Source organism: Salvia splendens, chromosome 13, assembly GCF_004379255.2.
Source record: "Salvia splendens isolate huo1 chromosome 13, SspV2, whole genome shotgun sequence".
In the NCBI taxonomy this organism is placed as follows: Eukaryota; Viridiplantae; Streptophyta; class Magnoliopsida; order Lamiales; family Lamiaceae; genus Salvia; species Salvia splendens.
The window spans coordinates 2,276,093-2,296,008 of record NC_056044.1 but is presented as its reverse complement, the minus strand read 5'-3'; the positions used below and the strand labels follow the sequence as shown (position 1 = coordinate 2,296,008).

Sequence of the window (19,916 nt, the reverse complement as noted above, 5' to 3'; positions counted from 1 at the left end):
TTACATATGTTTTCGTCTCTTTCTAAGAAATTATAATTTTTTAAAATTTTATTGCCTTTTATTTATACAGTAAGTTTATTCGTTAATTATTAATAAATAAATAAATAAAAATAGTTTGACGGAAGAACAACAAAATCCATCGGTCCAAAAGAAGTGCCATGCAAAATTCATCGGTCCAAAAGAAGAGCCATGCAAAATTAAATTCTCTACCTACCCATTTCTATCCCTCTCTCTTCTCCCACCTACCATTTTTCAATCATTATAGATACTCCCTCCGTTCCATAGTAGTACAATCATTTTGCCATTTTGGTACATTCCATAATAGTAGAGTCATTTTCCGAGTCATTTTACCATTTTTGTACGTTCCTATAGTAGTAGAGTCATTTTCCTTTTTAGTTAAAAGTCAACACATTTCTTCTCACATACTTTACTCTCTCTTATTTTATTCTCTCTTCATCTCTCTACATTTTTCATTTCCTACTTTACCTTTTTCTTTACTTAACTCACTTAACATAATTTTCTTAAACCGCATGTCGAAAAGAAACGTCTCCACTATTATGGAACGGAGCCGAGGGAGTATTTTTTTATAAATCTCCCAACCAATCCACTCGTGACCCATACATTTCTCACCGCATTTCTCTCTTCATTTCTCACCCTCTTTTAATCGACGGCGATATCTTCACCGGCGATTGCATGCCCGATCTTGTCTGATTCGGTATCACACTCACACTAAAATACTATAATTAATCTTACTTCTTAGTTAACATACCTTTATACTCCATAAAGAAAAATAGTACGAGTACTTCTATATGTATGACTATTCAATTTGATATTTTGATGCATGATAGATTAATTGTCACATTGCATCTCGTCATGCCATACATACTATTTGATGTAAAAATATGGGCTGGACAAAGACTACCATATTTAATTTCATACACTTTGAAAATATGTTATAGATACATCATTCACGAGCATCACATTTTTACTATCCCATTCCCAAATCTCATTCATTCTCAACTTAACAGATATCATGGAGGAGGAGGAGACGCCACAGGAATTACCACTAGGAGGCCAATCTCTTTCCTCGACAATTTATCATCTTTGGAAAATCAAAGAGAATACCAATCACACTTTGTCGGTTTGAGCGGTGTTGGAAAAAATGTGAAGGTGGGGTCGACTGGTTCTGTCACGACCGCGTTTTCTAGGGATAGAAAATTCGGTTGATGGCAACTAGGGGTGGGTTAAAGAAACAAGGACAAAAGAAGGGAAAGGGCTTAACTGATGAGAAGATATTTTGTTTCATCAATTTCTCTTCTCAAATAATTCTAAATCGGTGCTTCGCCGCAGATCATAGAGGGGAGGGGGGAAATGGTTAACATAGTTTACCCCCTCCCTCTGCTTTATATATCGAGCATGTCCGTGCCAACGAGTAGCTGGCGTGGCGCGTTCTGATTGGCCAACGGCATTTCCGTTGGAAATTCATTTTTTTTTAAATCGAAAATAATACCAAAAAAAAAATCAGATTCCCAAAAATATGGCCGTTTTTTACCGTTTTCTGGATTTTTTATATTTTTTATATTTTTTTATTCCCAAAATCATCTATAAATACACACATTTATCATCCATTTTTCTCATGAAATCATCTCTCATTCATCTTTTTTCATACAACTTATCTACATTTTCCTCTCTCACTCAAACCCTCTCAAACGGATTTAATTATGTAATTTTTAATTTTTAGGATTTTAATTATGTACTTTTTAATTTTTAGGATTTTAATTATGTAATTTTTAATTTTTTTGTAATTTGTAATAGTATTCCGGATATTTTTAATGCATTTTAATTTTGTGAAAATATTTTTATTTAAATTGAATAATAGAATGGTGGGACCCTTGAGCTTGTCCTTGCGGAAGAGCACGGATGTGAGTGTTGTGCTCTTGTCTAAGAGCACGAAGTAAAAGTGGTTCCAGGCCCACATTCATGCTCGTTGGCAAGAGCACGGATGAGGATGCTCTTAAAACATAAACATGATCAAATACTTAATATTTGAGATTTATGCAAAACGAAATATAAACATATTTCGAGAAATTTTAAAGCATGTTTTAGAAATTTAAATATTATTTAGTGTATTTGAAGTTTCTAATTTATTTTTCTATTATTATATTAATAAAATATAATATATAATATATTTAATATAAAATCGAAAGTTATTTTTTTAGTTATCTATATTATAAAATTAATTAATGAAGTATCGAATTAGGAGTCGAACAAATAGAACAATAGAAGTTTTATCGGGTTTTCGGGTCTGATTCTAATGGGTTGCCAATTAATCGGATGCGGGCTAATCGGATTGTAATTTTATCCTATAAATTTGGAGACTATTAGGGGATGAGGCAAAACAAGGTCTTCCATAATATAATTTCATCCAGATTGAGATTCGAGACGGACCAAAAATATCAGCAATCAGTTTTCTGGAACAAAATCTCCCTCTAATCTTGACATAAATCACATCTCTTTTATACTCCTAATTTGCCTCAAAATGAGTTATCTCTCATCTCCCGTCAACATTTTAAATTTTGGAAGTCTCCAATTTTATGAGTAGAACATAAATTAGATACATTGAAGTTATATGTTGTTTGTTAAGTAGTTTATCATTAGCACTAAAAAACATCTTTTTTTACCATACAAACAAAGTACTCTAGTTGGCTAAAAATATGCTAAATAAGCCCTAATCACATATGGATCTAGTTAAATGTTATTTGTTCAGAAGTTTTGTAGAGTTTATAAAATAGTTAAATATTTTTGTATTTAAAGAGGTTAGATGTACTCTTTCTTTTACCGTAAACCAAAAGTAGTTAGTACTACTCCACTATATAGGTAAAAAATGCTATTGTCTCCTTTTTTATAAGTGTCCCACTTTGCTATTTTAGTTCATCCCATAAAAAAAGTCACACTTCATTTTTATTATAATGATAAATAGGGTCTCATATTCCACTAACTCACCTCTCTCACATTTTTATTATAAAACTAATATTAAAAAGTGGATCTCATATTTAACTAAATTTTCCAACCCACTATTAATTACATTTCTTAAAACTCGTGTCACGATAAGATATGAGTGACTCCTATTGTGGGACTGAGGATGTATTAAGAACTTTTCGAGGTCCTCAAGTACACACCACTTTTCAGAATCTTAAATTATAAAAAATTAAAAAATTAGTAATCAATTTAATGCAATGAAAGAATTGCTTCTTTCATGTCCAAAATATCAGCATTCAGTTTACTGGAACGAAAGAATGTTTTTGCTGTCATAAAAAGCTTTGGACAGGGGCAGAGAGCTCGAGCTCGTGCGCGGCTTGGAACGCGTCTGCAGCTTGCTGCACCGATCCTTCCATCTTGTAGACGAGTCCGAGACTCGACCACGCCTCGTGGCTAGTGGGCTCCAAGCGTAACGCGCTCATTAGGAAGCTCTTTGCTATGTGGAGCGACCGGCTGCTCATCTTCATCAGTATCCTGGCGGTCGAGACTATACTCGGGACGTAATCCGGAACGATCGATAAAGACAACGCGAACGCTGCAATCGCGTCTTGGTACTGTTGTTTGGCTTCGAAAAGTCTTCCTGCCAGCGTTCAAGTGAATTAAGCACAAAATTGCACAAAACGATCGGGAATAGGGCAAATATCGTATTCTAGCCTAACCTTTAAGACGACCCTAAAGGTCGGGTTAGAATACGATATTCGCCCACAAATAACATACGAGGCACGGAAAGGTTTATCGACCTGTTTCGTGCCAGGTTCGAGCAGAGTAAAAATTAGTTGCCTTCGCCTTCCTAATGCAGATGTCCGCATCCAACCATAACTCGTGACTCGAATAAAGTCGAGCCAAATCCAACCATGCATCTAACTCGAGAATCGTCTCAGCTTCCACCTGCCAAGAAACAACGGCAACAATTAACACATCGTTATTAAAAGAAATGTTCGTGCAGCAATGCGTTTCTGCACGAACATAAGGTTTGCGAGTATGCACACCTTTTTTGCGCTTTTCTCGAGAATTTCGCCCTGTCCACGAATCAGAGCTAGCAAGATCCTATAGGTTTCTATAGCCTGCTTCGGTTGCTCTTGAGCGATCTGAACGAGGGCTTTCAACCTAAGAAGCTCGAGCTGTTCGATGCTTTCTGTTTCGTCCAATGCAAGATCAACGATGGCTTCTGCATCCACCAGCCTCTGTTCGGCTGACGCAACGCGCGCCAAAAGCTTCCAGCCTCTTGCAGAGCTGCCAGCGCTTGTCTTTGAGTACACCATGGCTTGGTTCAAAGACAAAGCTAAGTTTCTCTGTACAGCGTTTTCCAACCCGAGATGGAAGCTGATCTCCGGATCTTCAATCCCAGCGCGCAATGTATGGCTGAACGAGTTAACGGAGTTTCTATGTAGAGCGACTCTTTCAGAATCGGATGTGGATTTCCTCGCAGCATTCCCATAGCAGATGCCGAGAAACTTATTAGCTTGGCCGAGCATGTGCTCGTTGTGGTTTATCGAAGCATCAATTACTCTGCGCGCAAACTTCACCCCTTCCAGAGACTCGGCCGGATCTTGAGAGCATACCTTTGCTCCAAGCAAAAACGACGCCAAATGAGGCTTGTGATTACTCTCCGACAATCCAGACACTTTCTTTAGAAGATTCAGAGCCGTCGTATTCTGACCTGCAGCGCTATAGCAGAGTGCGAGAAAGTACCACCTCTCGGCCCGATTGTATATCCCCGGAAGAACTTGCTCCACGTGATCTGCCAAAGACTCGAACTCTCCACACATTGCGAGTGCAAAGGTTAAATGATCCATAATTTCAGGATCCCATTCAATTTCACCGTAAACAACCTTCTGCATCAGTATAAACAACAGGAGAATCGACTCTTCCATGCTACTGTCGGGGAACGTGGCTCCGATAGGTTTAGACTCGGGAGGAATGCTTGCCTCGACGCCTCCGTACAGCAATGTGGCTGCTAGGTCCTTCTGCACTTTCGCCAGCAGCTGAGGATCCAAATTCCACGGCCTCAGCAGCGCCCTCCGGTATGCAGCAATCGCCTCGTCTACGGATCCTGCTTGCAACCATAGCTTGGGAAGCAGTTCGAGCGCCCTGTGAAACATCTCCAGCAGTTTACTATCTCCGTTTATCTCACTATATGTGCCACAAGGAAGAGCTGATTCGACCGTGTCCAAGATAATCTTGCACTCGCTCGCGGCTTCTGCATTCGCAACAAGAAACGAACCTATTAGAAACCAAGAATCTCTCTACTCATCAAGAATCTTATACACAAACTAATGCAACGACACCACATCAAAGGGCAAGCACCTAACGATTCTGATCAAATTCGTGACAGCAGATAAACAATTATCGATCTCGAGAATCTCTTTACACATCAAGAATCTCTTTACGAATCAATTCATTTTCACAAGAGTTTCAGTGACACCACATCAAATCCCAAGCTAAGCTAGTGATTTTAATCGAGTTCACAACTGCACGTAAACGATTATTGATCAAAGAAATGTCAAGAATCAGACGCAAATCCATTCGTCTTTAGAAGAGTTTCAATGACACAACATCAAATGCCAATCTAAAACAATTATGATCATAGAGAAGTCAAGAATCTCTCTACTCATCAAGAATCTCACACCACATCAAATGACAAGCTAAGTTAGCGATTTTAATCGAGTCCACAACTTCAGATAAACGATTATCGATCAAAGAAAAGTCAAGAATCCTACACAAATCAACACTCCACATCAAACTGGTAGTGATATTGATCGAGCTCGCAACTGCAGATAATCGATAATCGACTAATGAAACGCGAAAAAAGCTCAACTTAGACATGAAATGACGAGTGATGAATACCTTTAACACGTCCCAGCTCCGCTAGAGAATTGGCCTTGAGCAGCATTGCTTCAAGAAGTAAGCTCACTGAATGCAGCGACATCACACCAGTGAGCACATTCCTCCCTCGAGACGACCGCGATTTCCGCGGCCGAGTCCTCTCCGAAATGGCCATCGACATTCTAGGCGACAGCAGCCTGATATCAATCCCTTGAAAAACTTGAAGGGCAGCATCAAAATTGCCCCTTTGGTACTCAAGTCTTCCCAGCAAAGCTCTCGCTTCCTAAAATCCAACAGTTTTTCATCACTCCCTCACTCAAACAAGAAGCAATTTCACAAGAGAGACGATGAAATTACCTCGTAATTCAGAGAAAGCGCCTCCTTCAACGTGGATTCCGCTTCATCGACCTGAGCATCTTCGAGCTTGGATTCCCAATCGCCGTTTCCAGTCCTTGAAGAGATTCCACTGGCGGAGAAATCCCTTGTCGCCAGCGATTCAGGAGACTGCGGGATCGCCTCCTCAAGCTTGAATTGCTCCCCGGAACACGCGCACAACATGTTTGATGTTTTCCCCACAGAAGCAAAGCCCAAAAAATCCCACTTCTCTCCCCTTTTTTCACCAACTCTCACAAAGAAAAGGTGGGTGGTGAAGAAAGATTCAAGAAATCCATTGTAAAGAAGCTGAAATTTGGAAAAAGGATGAAATTATGAAAAACAGAGCAGGTAGCAAAAGATCAAAGCTTTTTCACATGTTGTGTAAGATTCATTGGGAAAAGGGACGTGGGTGTGAAAAGGAGGAGTTTTTGAAGATGTGGAGATCTGGGGTTTGAGTTTGAAATATCATTGCTGTAAAAAGAAAATGGCTTTGTTTGGTAGCAACAGTTATTGGCAGTTTTGAGTGACAGTAGAGAGAAAGAGCTTTTGTAATGGTGGATTGTTACAAACTAGGCACCTGCTGTCTTAAGATTCCCTGTCACTTTTTGTGCTTTTTGGGTTTGAGGTGTTCTCAAATCTTGATTTCTCAAACTTGTTTCAAATTGACTTTGTCATAATTAACAACCCTTATTATTGTTATGATGACACAACACCCGTTTGTTCATTTTTTTAACCGTGAATAAATAACTTTATCGAATCATTTGATGATTTGGTATTTTAAACGCTGGAAATCTCGTCACGTGAATTACAACATTACAAGAATTGAAATAGACATGGTTGGCGGAAACGCTTATATGAACTGATCGTACATGTGCAAAAGTTGTGGTGAATATAGACATTTAGGGCATGCTTGTCTGTCTAGAAATGAGCTTAATTTTTCGTATATGTAGTTTGGTATCACGTAAATCAACTTGGTAGGACCCACGAAATTGGCAAATACATGCTCTATTCATCGAGAAATGGCTTATTCGTTGAGAACGTCAGCAACACAAGCTTCTCCTTTTTGGTTTGAACATTCGTTTAGGAACTGAAATGCGTGCAAAAATAGATTTTCATTGAATAGGTGAACATATTGAAGATTATGTTGGCACGTCACCTAGTTCATTCGTCGTGTACTATTTCGGCTACCATATCAGTTTTAATTTTGACCAATTATGGTGACTAAATAAATTGTGAAGATTGTATGATAGTAGTATTAAGCATTTAACCCCTGTAATAATAAGAAAATGAAGTTATGAGGATACAGCCTGTAACAAGTCATATAGAGGTAATGAGGTTATAATTAGTGTTAGATTTAGGTTAGGATGGATTCAAATGATTAAAGTGGAATTAAGTGGTTTTAATTCATTAGCCTTTTTGACCTTTTGGCAATCTGTGAGATTTTCAATTGGAATTTTGAAATCATATTAAATGAATCATAAAATACAAACCTAAACTTTGAATATATTTATCGCCATAATTAGGAGTAGTTGAGGGGTGACACGTGTTGGTTGGCACACTCATTATCAATCTAATTAATTTCTTATCATCAAGGGAAAATATCAATTTCTCCTTAACCTTTTCATAGAAAAATCGAAACTATCAATATTAAAAATCTCATCTCATTATAAAACTCTCTATGGCTAGCAATACGATTCATATGATATGAAAGTTGAGACAATAGATTGAATAAATTAAATAAAATAATGAAAGATTGTTTAATTCTAATAGATGTATGTTAATATTTCATGTATTGAAATACTACATCTAACTTGTAGATCTAGGTGTGATGAAGAGCCAATATTGAGATGCTAAACCTTCTCATTATCGATGGGGGAGATGCTAAACTTTATTCAATTTTTTATTATTAAAGAAAGTTCTTTATTCAATTTTAAAAAAAAAATTAATATAAAAAATTGAAGAAGCAATTTTACTTGCATGTCACAAAATTAAGTGATAATATTTAAGGTCAAATTATATTTAGAAAATTTGTCAAAAATATTGTCACGACCGCAGTTAGCTAAGGATAGCATAATCCGGGGAATTCGCGACTAAGGAGGGATTATAAGAAGCGGGGATAGAATTTAGGGGAAATTAAAGCCAAAGCAAAACGAGACGCACATAATAACTTAAATACGGAAATACTTATAACCAAAATACACTCGATCATGTAGAATCGAGTGACCGTTCATACAGGTTCTGATTATCCGAGTAAAGGGTAAGATAGACACTGCCTCTTAACCGGCACAGCGGAAACGAAAGAACGCGGTCCATGTATGGAGACATGAACCTCCGAGAGTTTTGTTCATAGTTATCTACTAGATTGCTCTCCACAGCACTTATCCCTTCCCCTTTCCACGACTCAACCTGCACGTTTAGAAATATGCAGGGCTGAGTACAAAAAGTACTCAGTGAACATAATGCCGAAAATTACAAATATACATTTGAAAATATTGTCAAGCCATCATCGCAGTAATACTCGGGGTTTTATTTAAAAGACCCGAGCTTACTAAAATATTCACTTTGGGCCCTTTTTCCTGTACTTAGCCATATCTGATCACCTTGTGCCGTCGAGATGGTGTTCTCGCACGGTCACCTTACATGCATGTGCCGGGAAGGTGGCCACCTTCCTCGGTCACCTGCTCTGCCCAACATGACAGAGGGAGCTTGTGTACACTAGTCCGAGCGGGGACACCACCCTCACTGGGACCCGAATTCGACTTATATCATCATTCATAATTCACTTGGCCTTAGCCAAACAGATAGGCATCATACACAAAACATTTATGGCAAGACAATATCTTTAAAACATCCACGAACATGTGCTCGCGTTTTCATAGAATACGATTTGTATTTTAAGTATAAGAAAGCTCACCTTGATCGCTTATTTTCCTTACTTGAATCTCTTACTCCGACCTTACTTGCGGAGATAACCTTTTGAAACAACACAATAGGAAAAGAAAATAAAAATACTAATTCAGTTTTAAACTAATCTGATTAAATGAGAAATAAAATCTCAAGGTTTAACTTTATTATTAACATTATTATTATTATTATTATTATTCGAAATTTCCAAATCTTGCATTATTTACTTCCACTTCGTTTGCTAGTTAGATTCCAACCAAAATTTGATATTCTATACTTTACTAATTACTCCTAAAAAAAATTTAAAACAATTTGGGTCACAACTATTTATTTTAGCTTACTTAACCATTTCATTCTTAGGCCCGGAATACTTAAATTTCGGAATGGACCTCAAATCAATATGCATTACAGCCCCAAGGTCGCCGAATCGGCTCGGAGGCTTCACGTTCCTCGCCGGCCCTGTCTTCGCAATGGATACTTCCTCCCTTGCTACACTCTGCTCCTTGACCGGCTCTTTCCGAGGCTGTAGGTCTGCCGGAATCGTTTCCTACTCCCTGCTCGGCTCATGCCGAAGTTGTAGCTCGGCTGGGACCATGCTCGGCTCTGGCCGAGGTTTCAGCTCGGCGGGGACCATGCTCGGCTCTTGCCGAGGTTTCAGCTCGGCGGGGACCGTGCTCGGCTCTTGCCGAGGTTTCAGCTCGGCGGGGACCATGCTCGGCTCTTGCCGAGGTTTCAACTCGGCGGGGACCATGCTCGGCTCTTGCCGAGGTTTCAGCTCGGCGGGGACCATGCTCGGCTCTTGCCGAGGTTTCAGCTCGGAGGGGATTGTATCCATCAGCCCTCCCCTCCCTTCCAGCGCCGTCGCCGTCGAGACCCTCATCTCCAGCGGCCGACGCCGTTTCCGACAGGTAGGTGATCGGTTTCTTCATCCCCTCCCCCTTTTTTTTTTATTTAGGTTTTAAATACCTTTGTGATAATAGACTTTGTTAATTTCATTCCAAGATTTCCCAGATTCATGGAACGAAAAGAAAGGATGGGTTTTTGGAGCGTGGGCTGTCATTGTTGACGACGGAGCGCCTAGCTTGCTGCCGGAAGTTCCTCACGGCAGATTTACTGATTGGCTCAAGATGAGTTTCTATATTTATTTTAGAGGTCTACATAGAATTGTTATAAGAGTCACATGCTTTTGGTGTTGTCTAAAGCATCATTAAAAGTCCTATGTTATGTCTATCATTCAATAGCTTGGGGAAAATTCTGGTTTTGGCATGCTACTTGTATGTGTTGGGTGAATTTTGGAGTCCCTGATGTAATATGTGGAAATAAAGGTTACCTAGCATGTTTCCATTTTCATTCTTACTATAATCTGATGTATATGCATAAAAAAAAAACTTGGAATTACCTTTTATGTGGGGGAAAAAGAGGTGGTGTTTGATTGGTGACTTGATTCTACAAGTGTGTGTAAACCTTCCTCCTTAGGCTCTGTCCGATGTGGAATTGAAGTAGGAAGGGGAATTAGTATGTGGGGTTGGTGAAGGAATTAAGTGGGGTTGGGAAGGGGTGATTAGGATATGTGATGGTAGCGTTTTTTTTTCTGGTGAAAGAAAGTGAGGACAAATACTAATCTATAGAAGATGGCAATAAAAGATGGCCACGTAAGCGGTAATTATTCTTGGAGAGAAAGTTCACCATTTGTGTCAGAGAATGAGAATTTTTTTTTTCATACTTCATTAATGCATTCATAAATGCAGCATTTATTTCTTTTACTACTCATCAAGTAACATTAAATGTATTGTCATGCCCTTCTCGGATAAGCTATCAGAGAAAAAATTAATTAATTATTATTATATATATATATATATATATATATATATATTTTTTTTTTTTTTTTTTTTTGATCATTTCATTTGGTGTAGGTACAAACGGCGCAAGCTCGGGGCTCGGATTTAATCGCAGTAAAAGTTACTTATATAAGTAATTTAGCTAATAATATTGTTTCTAATAATATCGGCTTAGCGGGTCGTTACATACTACCCCTCTTAAAAGAAATTTCGTCCCGAAATTTAGGATGTTTTTAAACAAAAAGCTCGGGATATTTCTCCTTCATTTTCTCTTCTAGCTCCCATGTTGCTTCTTCCTGTCCGTGGTTTTTCCACAAAACCTTCACTGTAGTAATCGACTTGTTCCGAAGCTGTTGCACCTTTCGGTCTAGTATTTCTATCGGCTTTTCTTCGTAGCTCAAGTCAGGTTCTAAAGCGATTTCCTCGTGACGAATGACATGCTTCGGGTCGAACACGTACCTCCGAAGTTGGGAGACGTGGAAAACGTGGTGCACATTACAAAAATTGGGTGGTAATGCCAAACGATATGCTACCGGGCCCACTTCTTCCAGAATTTCATAGGGTCCAATAAACCGTGGTTTCAGCTTTCCTCTGAGTCCAAATCTGGTTATCCCTTTGGAAGGAGATACTTTCAAAAAGACTTTCTCTCCGATGTTAAATTTCAAATCCGTTCGACGCTCATCGGCGTAGGATTTTTGTCGGTCTTGCGCTTCCTTGATTCGACCCCGGATTCGTCTCACGATTTCAATCATCTCCGCCACGGATTCTGGGCCTAATACCTTTCTCTCCCCTACTTCGTCCCAATAGAGTGGAGACCGACATTTTCTTCCATATAGTGCCTCATAAGGTGCCATGTCGATGGTGGCTTGATAACTATTATTATAGGCAAACTCTATCAGATGCAAGATGGATTCCCAGTTTTCTCCTCTATCGAGTACGACGGCCCTCAACATATCTTCTAGAGTTTGGATTGTCCTCTCGGATTGTCCGTCGGTCTGGGGGTGGAATGCGGTGCTGAAATTTAATCTCGTACCCATTTCCCTTTGCATGCTTTGCCAGAATCTGGATGTAAACTTCGAGTCTCGGTCTGACGTGATTGTCACAGGTACTCCATGCAGACGCACAATTTCCCTTACGTATAACTGTGCTAGCTTCTCGGATCCATACGTGATGGGAATAGGGATGAAATGAGCACTTTTCGTGAGTCGATCAACAATTACCCAAATGGCAGTATTTCCACGCTTGGATCTGGGCAGGCCTGTCACAAAATCCATGGCGATATGTTCCCATTTCCACTCGGGAATTTCCAAGGGTTGTAGTTTCCCGTAAGGTCGTTGGTGCAATGCCTTGACTCGCTGGCAAGTTAAACATCTCTCGACAAACATTGCGATGCTTCTTTTCATGCCGTCCCACCAAAACTTTCTTTTCAGATCCTGGTACATTTTTGTGCTTCCCGGATGAGCGGTATACGGTGTGTCGTGTGCCTCAATCAATATTTCATTCCTAAGGTCCGGATTGGCCGGTACACACAGTCTTCCTTCAAAAGTGAGGGCATTGTCCGCCTCTTCTCTATAATTGCTTTGCTCACCGGTCCGCACTTTTATTCGTATTTTCTCCAGCGCTTCGTCGTGTCTTTGGGCGTCAACTATTCGTTTCCTCAGGTCGGGCTGCAGCACCAAAGTTGCGATTTTAGCTTCCACCGTTTCCGGTGCTTGTATTATTTCTATTCTCATCTTGGCGAATTCTTGTATTAGTATTCCCTCCCTGGTGGCTAGACAAGCTTGTGATTGGGACTTTCGACTCAGTGCGTCAGCTACCACATTTGCCTTGCCAGGATGGTAGTTTATGGTGCAATCGTAATCCTTCACCAACTCAAGCCATCTTCTCTGTCGCATGTTTAGATCCCTTTGTTCGAAAAAGTACTTTAGACTCTTGTGGTCAGTGAAAATCTCACACTTAACCCCATATAGGTGGTGTCTCCAAATTTTTAGTGCATGCACTACGGCTGCTAATTCCAGATCGTGAGTGGGGTAGTTCAGTTCGTGGGGTCGGAGTTGTCTCGACGCATAAGCTATCACCTTCCCGTTCTGCATTAGAACGCACCCGAGTCCATTTTTCGAAGCATCTGTGTAGACCACGTAATTTGTTCCTGGTTCTGGCACGGCTAACACGGGGGCGGTGGTTAATTTCTCTTTTAGCAGTTGGAAGCTAGCTTCGCATTCAGGGGTCCACACAAACTTGATGCCCTTTTTGAGTTGTTGCGTCATTGGCCTGGCAATCTTTGAGAACCCTTCGATGAATCTTCTGTAGTAGCCAGCCAGTCCTAGAAAACTCCGAATTTCGTTCGGGTTGGTTGGTGATTTCCAGTTTTGTACGGCCTCTACCTTTGCTGGATCTACCCGAATTCCTTCTGCCGTTACTATGTGTCCAAGAAAATTAACCTCATTGAGCCAAAACTCGCACTTGCTGAATTTAGCATAAAGTCTCTCGGTCCTCAACGTTTCGAGGATAGTTCTTAGATGCTCAGCGTGTTCCGATCTATTCCTCGAGTAGATGAGGACGTCGTCTATGAAGACCAGGACGAATTTGTCGAGATATGGGTGAAATATGCGATTCATCAAATCCATGAACACCGCAGGGGCATTGGTCAATCCAAAAGGCATTACTACGAACTCATAGTGACCGTACCTGGTGCGAAAAGCTGTCTTGGGTACATCTTCGGACCGGATCTTCAATTGGTGGTACCCGGACCTTAAGTCAATCTTAGAAAATATACTGGCCCCCTTAAGCTGGTCAAATAAATCATCTATCCTTGGCAATGGGTATTTATTCTTGAGTGTCACCTTGTTCAATTCTCGGTAGTCTATGCACATCCTCAACGTTCCATCCTTCTTCTTGACAAAAAGTACAGGAGCTCCCCATGGTGACACGCTGGGTCTGATAAAACCCAGGTCTAAAAGTTCTTGCAGTTGTAGTTTCAGTTCTCCCAGTTCCTTTGGGGCCATTCGGTATGGCGCTTTTGAAATTGGCGCGGCTCCTGGTTCTAAATCGATGGTGAATTCCAGTCGTCTGTCTGGGGGTAACCCGGGCAGCGTATCAGGAAACACGTCTGGAAATTCACGTACAATATCCACATCCTCAATCTTCTTTTCTTCATTATGTTCTTCGCTTAAGTAGACGAGGTAGGCGGGACACCCTTTTTTCACCAGCGCGGCTGCTTGTAGGACCGAAATTATGGATTTGCGCTTGTTCATAGTGATTCCATGGAGCTCAACTTTCCCTTCTCCCGGAGTTTGAAAGGAAATATGTCTTTCACTGCACTTGATGGTGGCGTGGTTCTTGGCCAACCATTCCATCCCTAGTATAATATCGACATCTTCCATTTTCATGACCCCCAAGTTATTAGCAATAACCTTACGTTCTCCGAGCGTGATTTCTAGGTTCGAGCACTTTTGTGTGATTTCTATAACTCCTCCTACTGGTGAGGACACCGTTACTCTAGGTTCGGCTGGTTCTGGTGTGAGTTCTAAAGTGCTTACACACGAGGTTGATATGAAGGAGTGCGAGGCACCAGTATCAAACAATAGGACAATAGGTACGTTCAGTAGAGTGCCCATACCTGCCAAATTCCCATGGTTGTTGTTCTGTTGGTTTCGTCCCAATGCATATGCCCTAGCTTGAGTGGAGAGGCTCGGTCGTTGTGGATGCGGGGTCTGGTGGTTCTGGGTGTCTGCATGTAGAGCCCGCAAGTGTTGACGTTGTGCTGGCTGGTTAGTTGGTGCACTCCTTCTCTGGGGTCCATTTTGACAGTTCCTGGCGATATGGCCATACCTTCCACAAGTAAAACAAATCATTTCTCCGGCCCTGCAGATTCCGCTGTGGGGCTTGTTACATTTGGGACAAAGATTGGGCCTTGGTTGAGTGATTCCTGTGGGGTTAAAGATAGGCTGCCTTGCAAAGTTTTGTGGGCGGGGTGGTCCATGCCATGGCTTCTTTTGTCCCCACTGGTTCTGGTTTCCTTCCCACTTCCTTTTGTCCCTTGGGGCCTGGGACGAGGTCTGCAGTGACATATTTGTAGGGTTTGGTGCAGGTCTTTCTTTAGGCAATGCAGCTTCAATGTCTAAGGCCAGTTTTAGAGCTTCGGTATATGGTAGTCCGCCACGGCTAGCCAATGCTACTCTTATTTCGTGCCTCAAGCCAGTACAAAATTTTCTCGGACATCTTTTCATCCGTATCCACTTGATCAGCTCCGTACCTGGACAGGTCAAAGAAGGCGCGATCATATTCTGTCACTGACATTCGTCCCTGTTTCAAGTTGTAAAACTCTGTTTCTTTTTGCTTTTATAGCTCTTAGGGATGTACTTGTCATAGATTCCTGTCTTGAACTGTTCCCAGGTTAGGTCCTCTAGCTGCTGCGGGGTCATTATCTTTTTGCGGGCTTCCCACCAATAATCTGCTGACCCAGTCAGTTGGAGTGAGGCACAAACCAAACGCTCATCGTCTGTGCATTGCAGTAAGTCAAACAGGCGCTCTAGTGCACGTATCCACGATTCCGCTTCAGCGGGGTCGCCTTTTCCGTCAAATGTTGGCGGCTTCTTTTTCAGAAAGGTGTTAATGACAGTCCTATCCACTGTCGGGGCAAGTGGAGGCGAAAGTGATCGAGGTGGAGATGGTGGCGGAGGGTTTACGTGTTGTCTTTCGGGCTCAGGGTGCGGCCTTCTACCACGTCCTCTTCCTCTTCCTCGGGGTCGCCCAGCTATCCTTGGCGGCATTTTCTATTGATAAAACACTTCCCTATAAGTTACTATTGTTGGAAAGATTTTAAAGATTAGGAGAGTAGAGAACTTCAATTTATTCAAACAATCATTATCAAATTCTGCTAGAGACAGAAAGTAAAACATGTATATATATACATATAAAGTTTATGTACAGGGAAAAATTGCCTCCACGGAGGACTTTCGTACAACCATTCTTGGTGTCGCAAAATATCACATCTGTTACTAAACAGATGTTAGTCAAAATATGTCAAGCCACAGAACACTCACATGAATGTTTCTGTGATGTCAAAATACTATAGCTAGTCAAAACATAAACCAGAACGGTCTCATAACGGATCCGTTTCTGGAGTACACACATATATACAAAGCTGACATCCCTATCTAGTCAACGATCAGACTGGTGTCTCAGTGGCACTCGCACCGGTCCCCGGGTCCTCCTCATCTTCCTCTGGCTCCTCCTCGTCTGAACTCTCATCAAGGAGAATAGCTGACTCCATAGTGCTGCCCGGAGGATGTGGTCCACGGGACACAGCTCCCCAATGGCGTATAGCCCATGCGACGGGTCCACGCTCTAGTGATATAGGCTCGCGGCGACTCGGAATAGTACGACTCGTCGCTCCTGGCAGTGCGTCGAGAGATGCCTCGGAGGGAATGGGCAGTGGCTGTAGGCGACTGGTGCCAACTATGATCTTCTGCTCAACTGACTCACCCTCGTCTGAAAGAGTGGCAGGGGCCTTGCCCCTCCTACGCCTCTCGGCTGCTGCAGCTCGTAACTCTCTCGCCTCGGTGCCTGCCGACCCTACTCCTTCTAGGCTCGGTGCGGGGTCAGGGCTGACTAGGTAGAGGTCCTCCTCAACTCCCAGAGGGGAACGAGATGGTCCAGCCTCAAACTCCCCGCGAGTCCGACGCCTCGGTGGAGAGGGCAGGGGTAGGAGAATCAGCTCGGGCTGCGGATCTGCTGGCTGCGGAGTGACCGGCTCGGGCTGGAGGTCTGCTGGCTGTGGAACTCCTGGGTCTCCTATCGGGGCTAGATCGCCCGGCCGCATGTATGGCCCCCTCGGTGCCTGGCCATGTAGGATAAAACACGAGTGAATCTCCCCGATGAACTCGGGAAAATCACCATGAGGGTCGAATAAAGGGGTTGCAGGAAATATATAATCACGGGATCTGTCGATGGCAAATCCTACCCAATCCGAGGGTAGAAGCCAGATAAGCCGTCGGATACCGTCATAGTGAGTCACTCCAAATGGGTGCGCTCTCTCCCAGAGCCACCTGAACTGTGCTAGAAGTATCCCAAGATCTTCTCCTACGAGCATCACAAATGTGAAGTACTCAAAGAGAATGTCCTCGACTGTAGGATAAACCATCTACAAGAAGGCGTATCGTTCAGATTCTCGTATTCTCATACTTAAATATGTGTACAAAACATAAAGACATAAACGTGATGCGATGCAAAAGCTCGATCATTCCTACAAGTCGTAACCAACTGTGTTATACTTGGGTACTAGAAACAGCCCTAGAAGTCACTTCTACGTCACATCATACATTTCACTATCGTTCGGAACTACTTGTTATAATGTTTTTGGTTTTGTTGCCTCGCTCAGGGAAGCGTTGGCAAATTATGATTGATGTTCCGTTAAGGCTATGTATAAAAAAAAAATTTTAATACACAGTTCAGTAAATAGAAAATACACACTTGCTTTCAAAATATAATCACTTACCGTTGCTTTGGTTGAGCGTGTTGGGGGTAGGTGCTGGGAGTCTCTTTTATTAGAGGAAAAAGCCTAGCGGAACAATGCTAGACCGAATATTATTGAAAAAGACCCTCGGGTTCTGAGCGAGAAAGAATGCTCTGATACCACTCTGTCACGACCGCAGTTAGCTAAGGATAGCATAATCCGGGGAATTCGCGACTAAGGAGGGATTATAAGAAGCGGGGATAGAATTTAGGGGAAATTAAAGCCAAAGCAAAACGAGACGCACATAATAACTTAAATACGGAAATACTTATAACCAAAATACACTCGATCATGTAGAATCGAGTGACCGTTCATACAGGTTCTGATTATCCGAGTAAAGGGTAAGATAGACACTGCCTCTTAACCGGCACAGCGGAAACGAAAGAACGCGGTCCATGTATGGAGACATGAACCTCCGAGAGTTTTGTTCATAGTTATCTACTAGATTGCTCTCCACAGCACTTATCCCTTCCCCTTTCCACGACTCAACCTGCACGTTTAGAAATATGCAGGGCTGAGTACAAAAAGTACTCAGTGAACATAATGCCGAAAATTACAAATATACATTTGAAAATATTGTCAAGCCATCATCGCAGTAATACTCGGGGTTTTATTTAAAAGACCCGAGCTTACTAAAATATTCACTTTGGGCCCTTTTTCCTGTACTTAGCCATATCTGATCACCTTGTGCCGTCGAGATGGTGTTCTCGCATGGTCACCTTACATGCATGTGCCGGGAAGGTGGCCACCTTCCTCGGTCACCTGCTCTGCCCAACATGACAGAGGGAGCTTGTGTACACTAGTCCGAGCGGGGACACCACCCTCACTGGGACCCGAATTCGACTTATATCATCATTCATAATTCACTTGGCCTTAGCCAAACAGATAGGCATCATACACAAAACATTTATGGCAAGACAATATCTTTAAAACATCCACGAACATGTGCTCGCGTTTTCATAGAATACGATTTGTATTTTAAGTATAAGAAAGCTCACCTTGATCGCTTATTTTCCTTACTTGAATCTCTTACTCCGACCTTACTTGCGGAGATAACCTTTTGAAACAACACAATAGGAAAAGAAAATAAAAATACTAATTCAGTTTTAAACTAATCTGATTAAATGAGAAATAAAATCTCAAGGTTTAACTTTATTATTAACATTATTATTATTATTATTATTATTATTCGAAATTTCCAAATCTTGCATTATTTACTTCCACTTCGTTTGCTAGTTAGATTCCAACCAAAATTTGATATTCTATACTTTACTAATTACTCCTAAAAAAAAATTTAAAACAATTTGGGTCACAACTATTTATTTTAGCTTACTTAACCATTTCATTCTTAGGCCCGGAATACTTAAATTTCGGAATGGACCTCAAATCAATATGCATTACAGCCCCAAGGTCGCCGAATCGGCTCGGAGGCTTCACGTTCCTCGCCGGCCCTGTCTTCGCAATGGATACTTCCTCCCTTGCTACACTCTGCTCCTTGACCGGCTCTTTCCGAGGCTGTAGGTCTGCCGGAATCGTTTCCTACTCCCTGCTCGGCTCATGCCGAAGTTGTAGCTCGGCTGGGACCATGCTCGGCTCTGGCCGAGGTTTCAGCTCGGCGGGGACCATGCTCGGCTCTTGCCGAGGTTTCAGCTCGGCGGGGACCGTGCTCGGCTCTTGCCGAGGTTTCAGCTCGGCGGGGACCATGCTCGGCTCTTGCCGAGGTTTCAACTCGGCGGGGACCATGCTCGGCTCTTGCCGAGGTTTCAGCTCGGCGGGGACCATGCTCGGCTCTTGCCGAGGTTTCAGCTCGGAGGGGATTGTATCCATCAGCCCTCCCCTCCCTTCCAGCGCCGTCGCCGTCGAGACCCTCATCTCCAGCGGCCGACGCCGTTTCCGACAGGTAGGTGATCGGTTTCTTCATCCCCTCCCCCTTTTTTTTTATTTAGGTTTTAAATACCTTTGTGATAATAGACTTTGTTAATTTCATTCCAAGATTTCCCAGATTCATGGAACGAAAAGAAAGGATGGGTTTTTGGAGCGTGGGCTGTCATTGTTGACGACGGAGCGCCTAGCTTGCTGCCGGAAGTTCCTCACGGCAGATTTACTGATTGGCTCAAGATGAGTTTCTATATTTATTTTAGAGGTCTACATAGAATTGTTATAAGAGTCACATGCTTTTGGTGTTGTCTAAAGCATCATTAAAAGTCCTATGTTATGTCTATCATTCAATAGCTTGGGGAAAATTCTGGTTTTGGCATGCTACTTGTATGTGTTGGGTGAATTTTGGAGTCCCTGATGTAATATGTGGAAATAAAGGTTACCTAGCATGTTTCCATTTTCATTCTTACTATAATCTGATGTATATGCATAAAAAAAAAACTTGGAATTACCTTTTATGTGGGGGAAAAAGAGGTGGT

General features: G+C 42.0%; 1 protein-coding gene across 1 annotated transcript; it reads right to left on the bottom strand.

Moving 5' to 3' along the window:
* Positions 1–3,182: 3,182 nt before the first annotated feature.
* LOC121760535 (protein NPGR1-like) lies at positions 3,183–6,857 on the bottom strand. The gene is made up of 5 exons (XM_042156189.1): positions 6,223–6,857; positions 5,887–6,148; positions 4,029–5,239; positions 3,780–3,927; positions 3,183–3,619 (listed from the first exon to the last, which is right to left on the bottom strand). The coding sequence occupies exons 1-5, from the start codon at positions 6,421–6,423 to the stop codon at positions 3,309–3,311; spliced, it is 2,133 nt and encodes a 710-aa protein (XP_042012123.1). The 5' UTR covers positions 6,424–6,857; the 3' UTR covers positions 3,183–3,308.
* Between the last annotated feature and the right edge of the window lie 13,059 nt (positions 6,858–19,916).

What these genes read in the sequence shown, in the direction of transcription:
- LOC121760535 (XM_042156189.1), bottom strand. Translation starts at nt 6,423, where the DNA reads ATGTTGTGCGCGTGTTCCGGGGAGCAATTCAAGCTTGAGGAGGCGATC. An exon ending in CGCTTTCTCTGAATTACGAG is followed by an intron (nt 6,149 to 6,222) that starts GTAATTTCATCG and finishes GTTGGATTTTAG; the next exon opens with GAAGCGAGAGCTTTGCTGGG. An exon ending in TCGAACCTGGCACGAAACAG is followed by an intron (nt 3,620 to 3,779) that starts GTCGATAAACCT and finishes GAACGCTGGCAG; the next exon opens with GAAGACTTTTCGAAGCCAAA.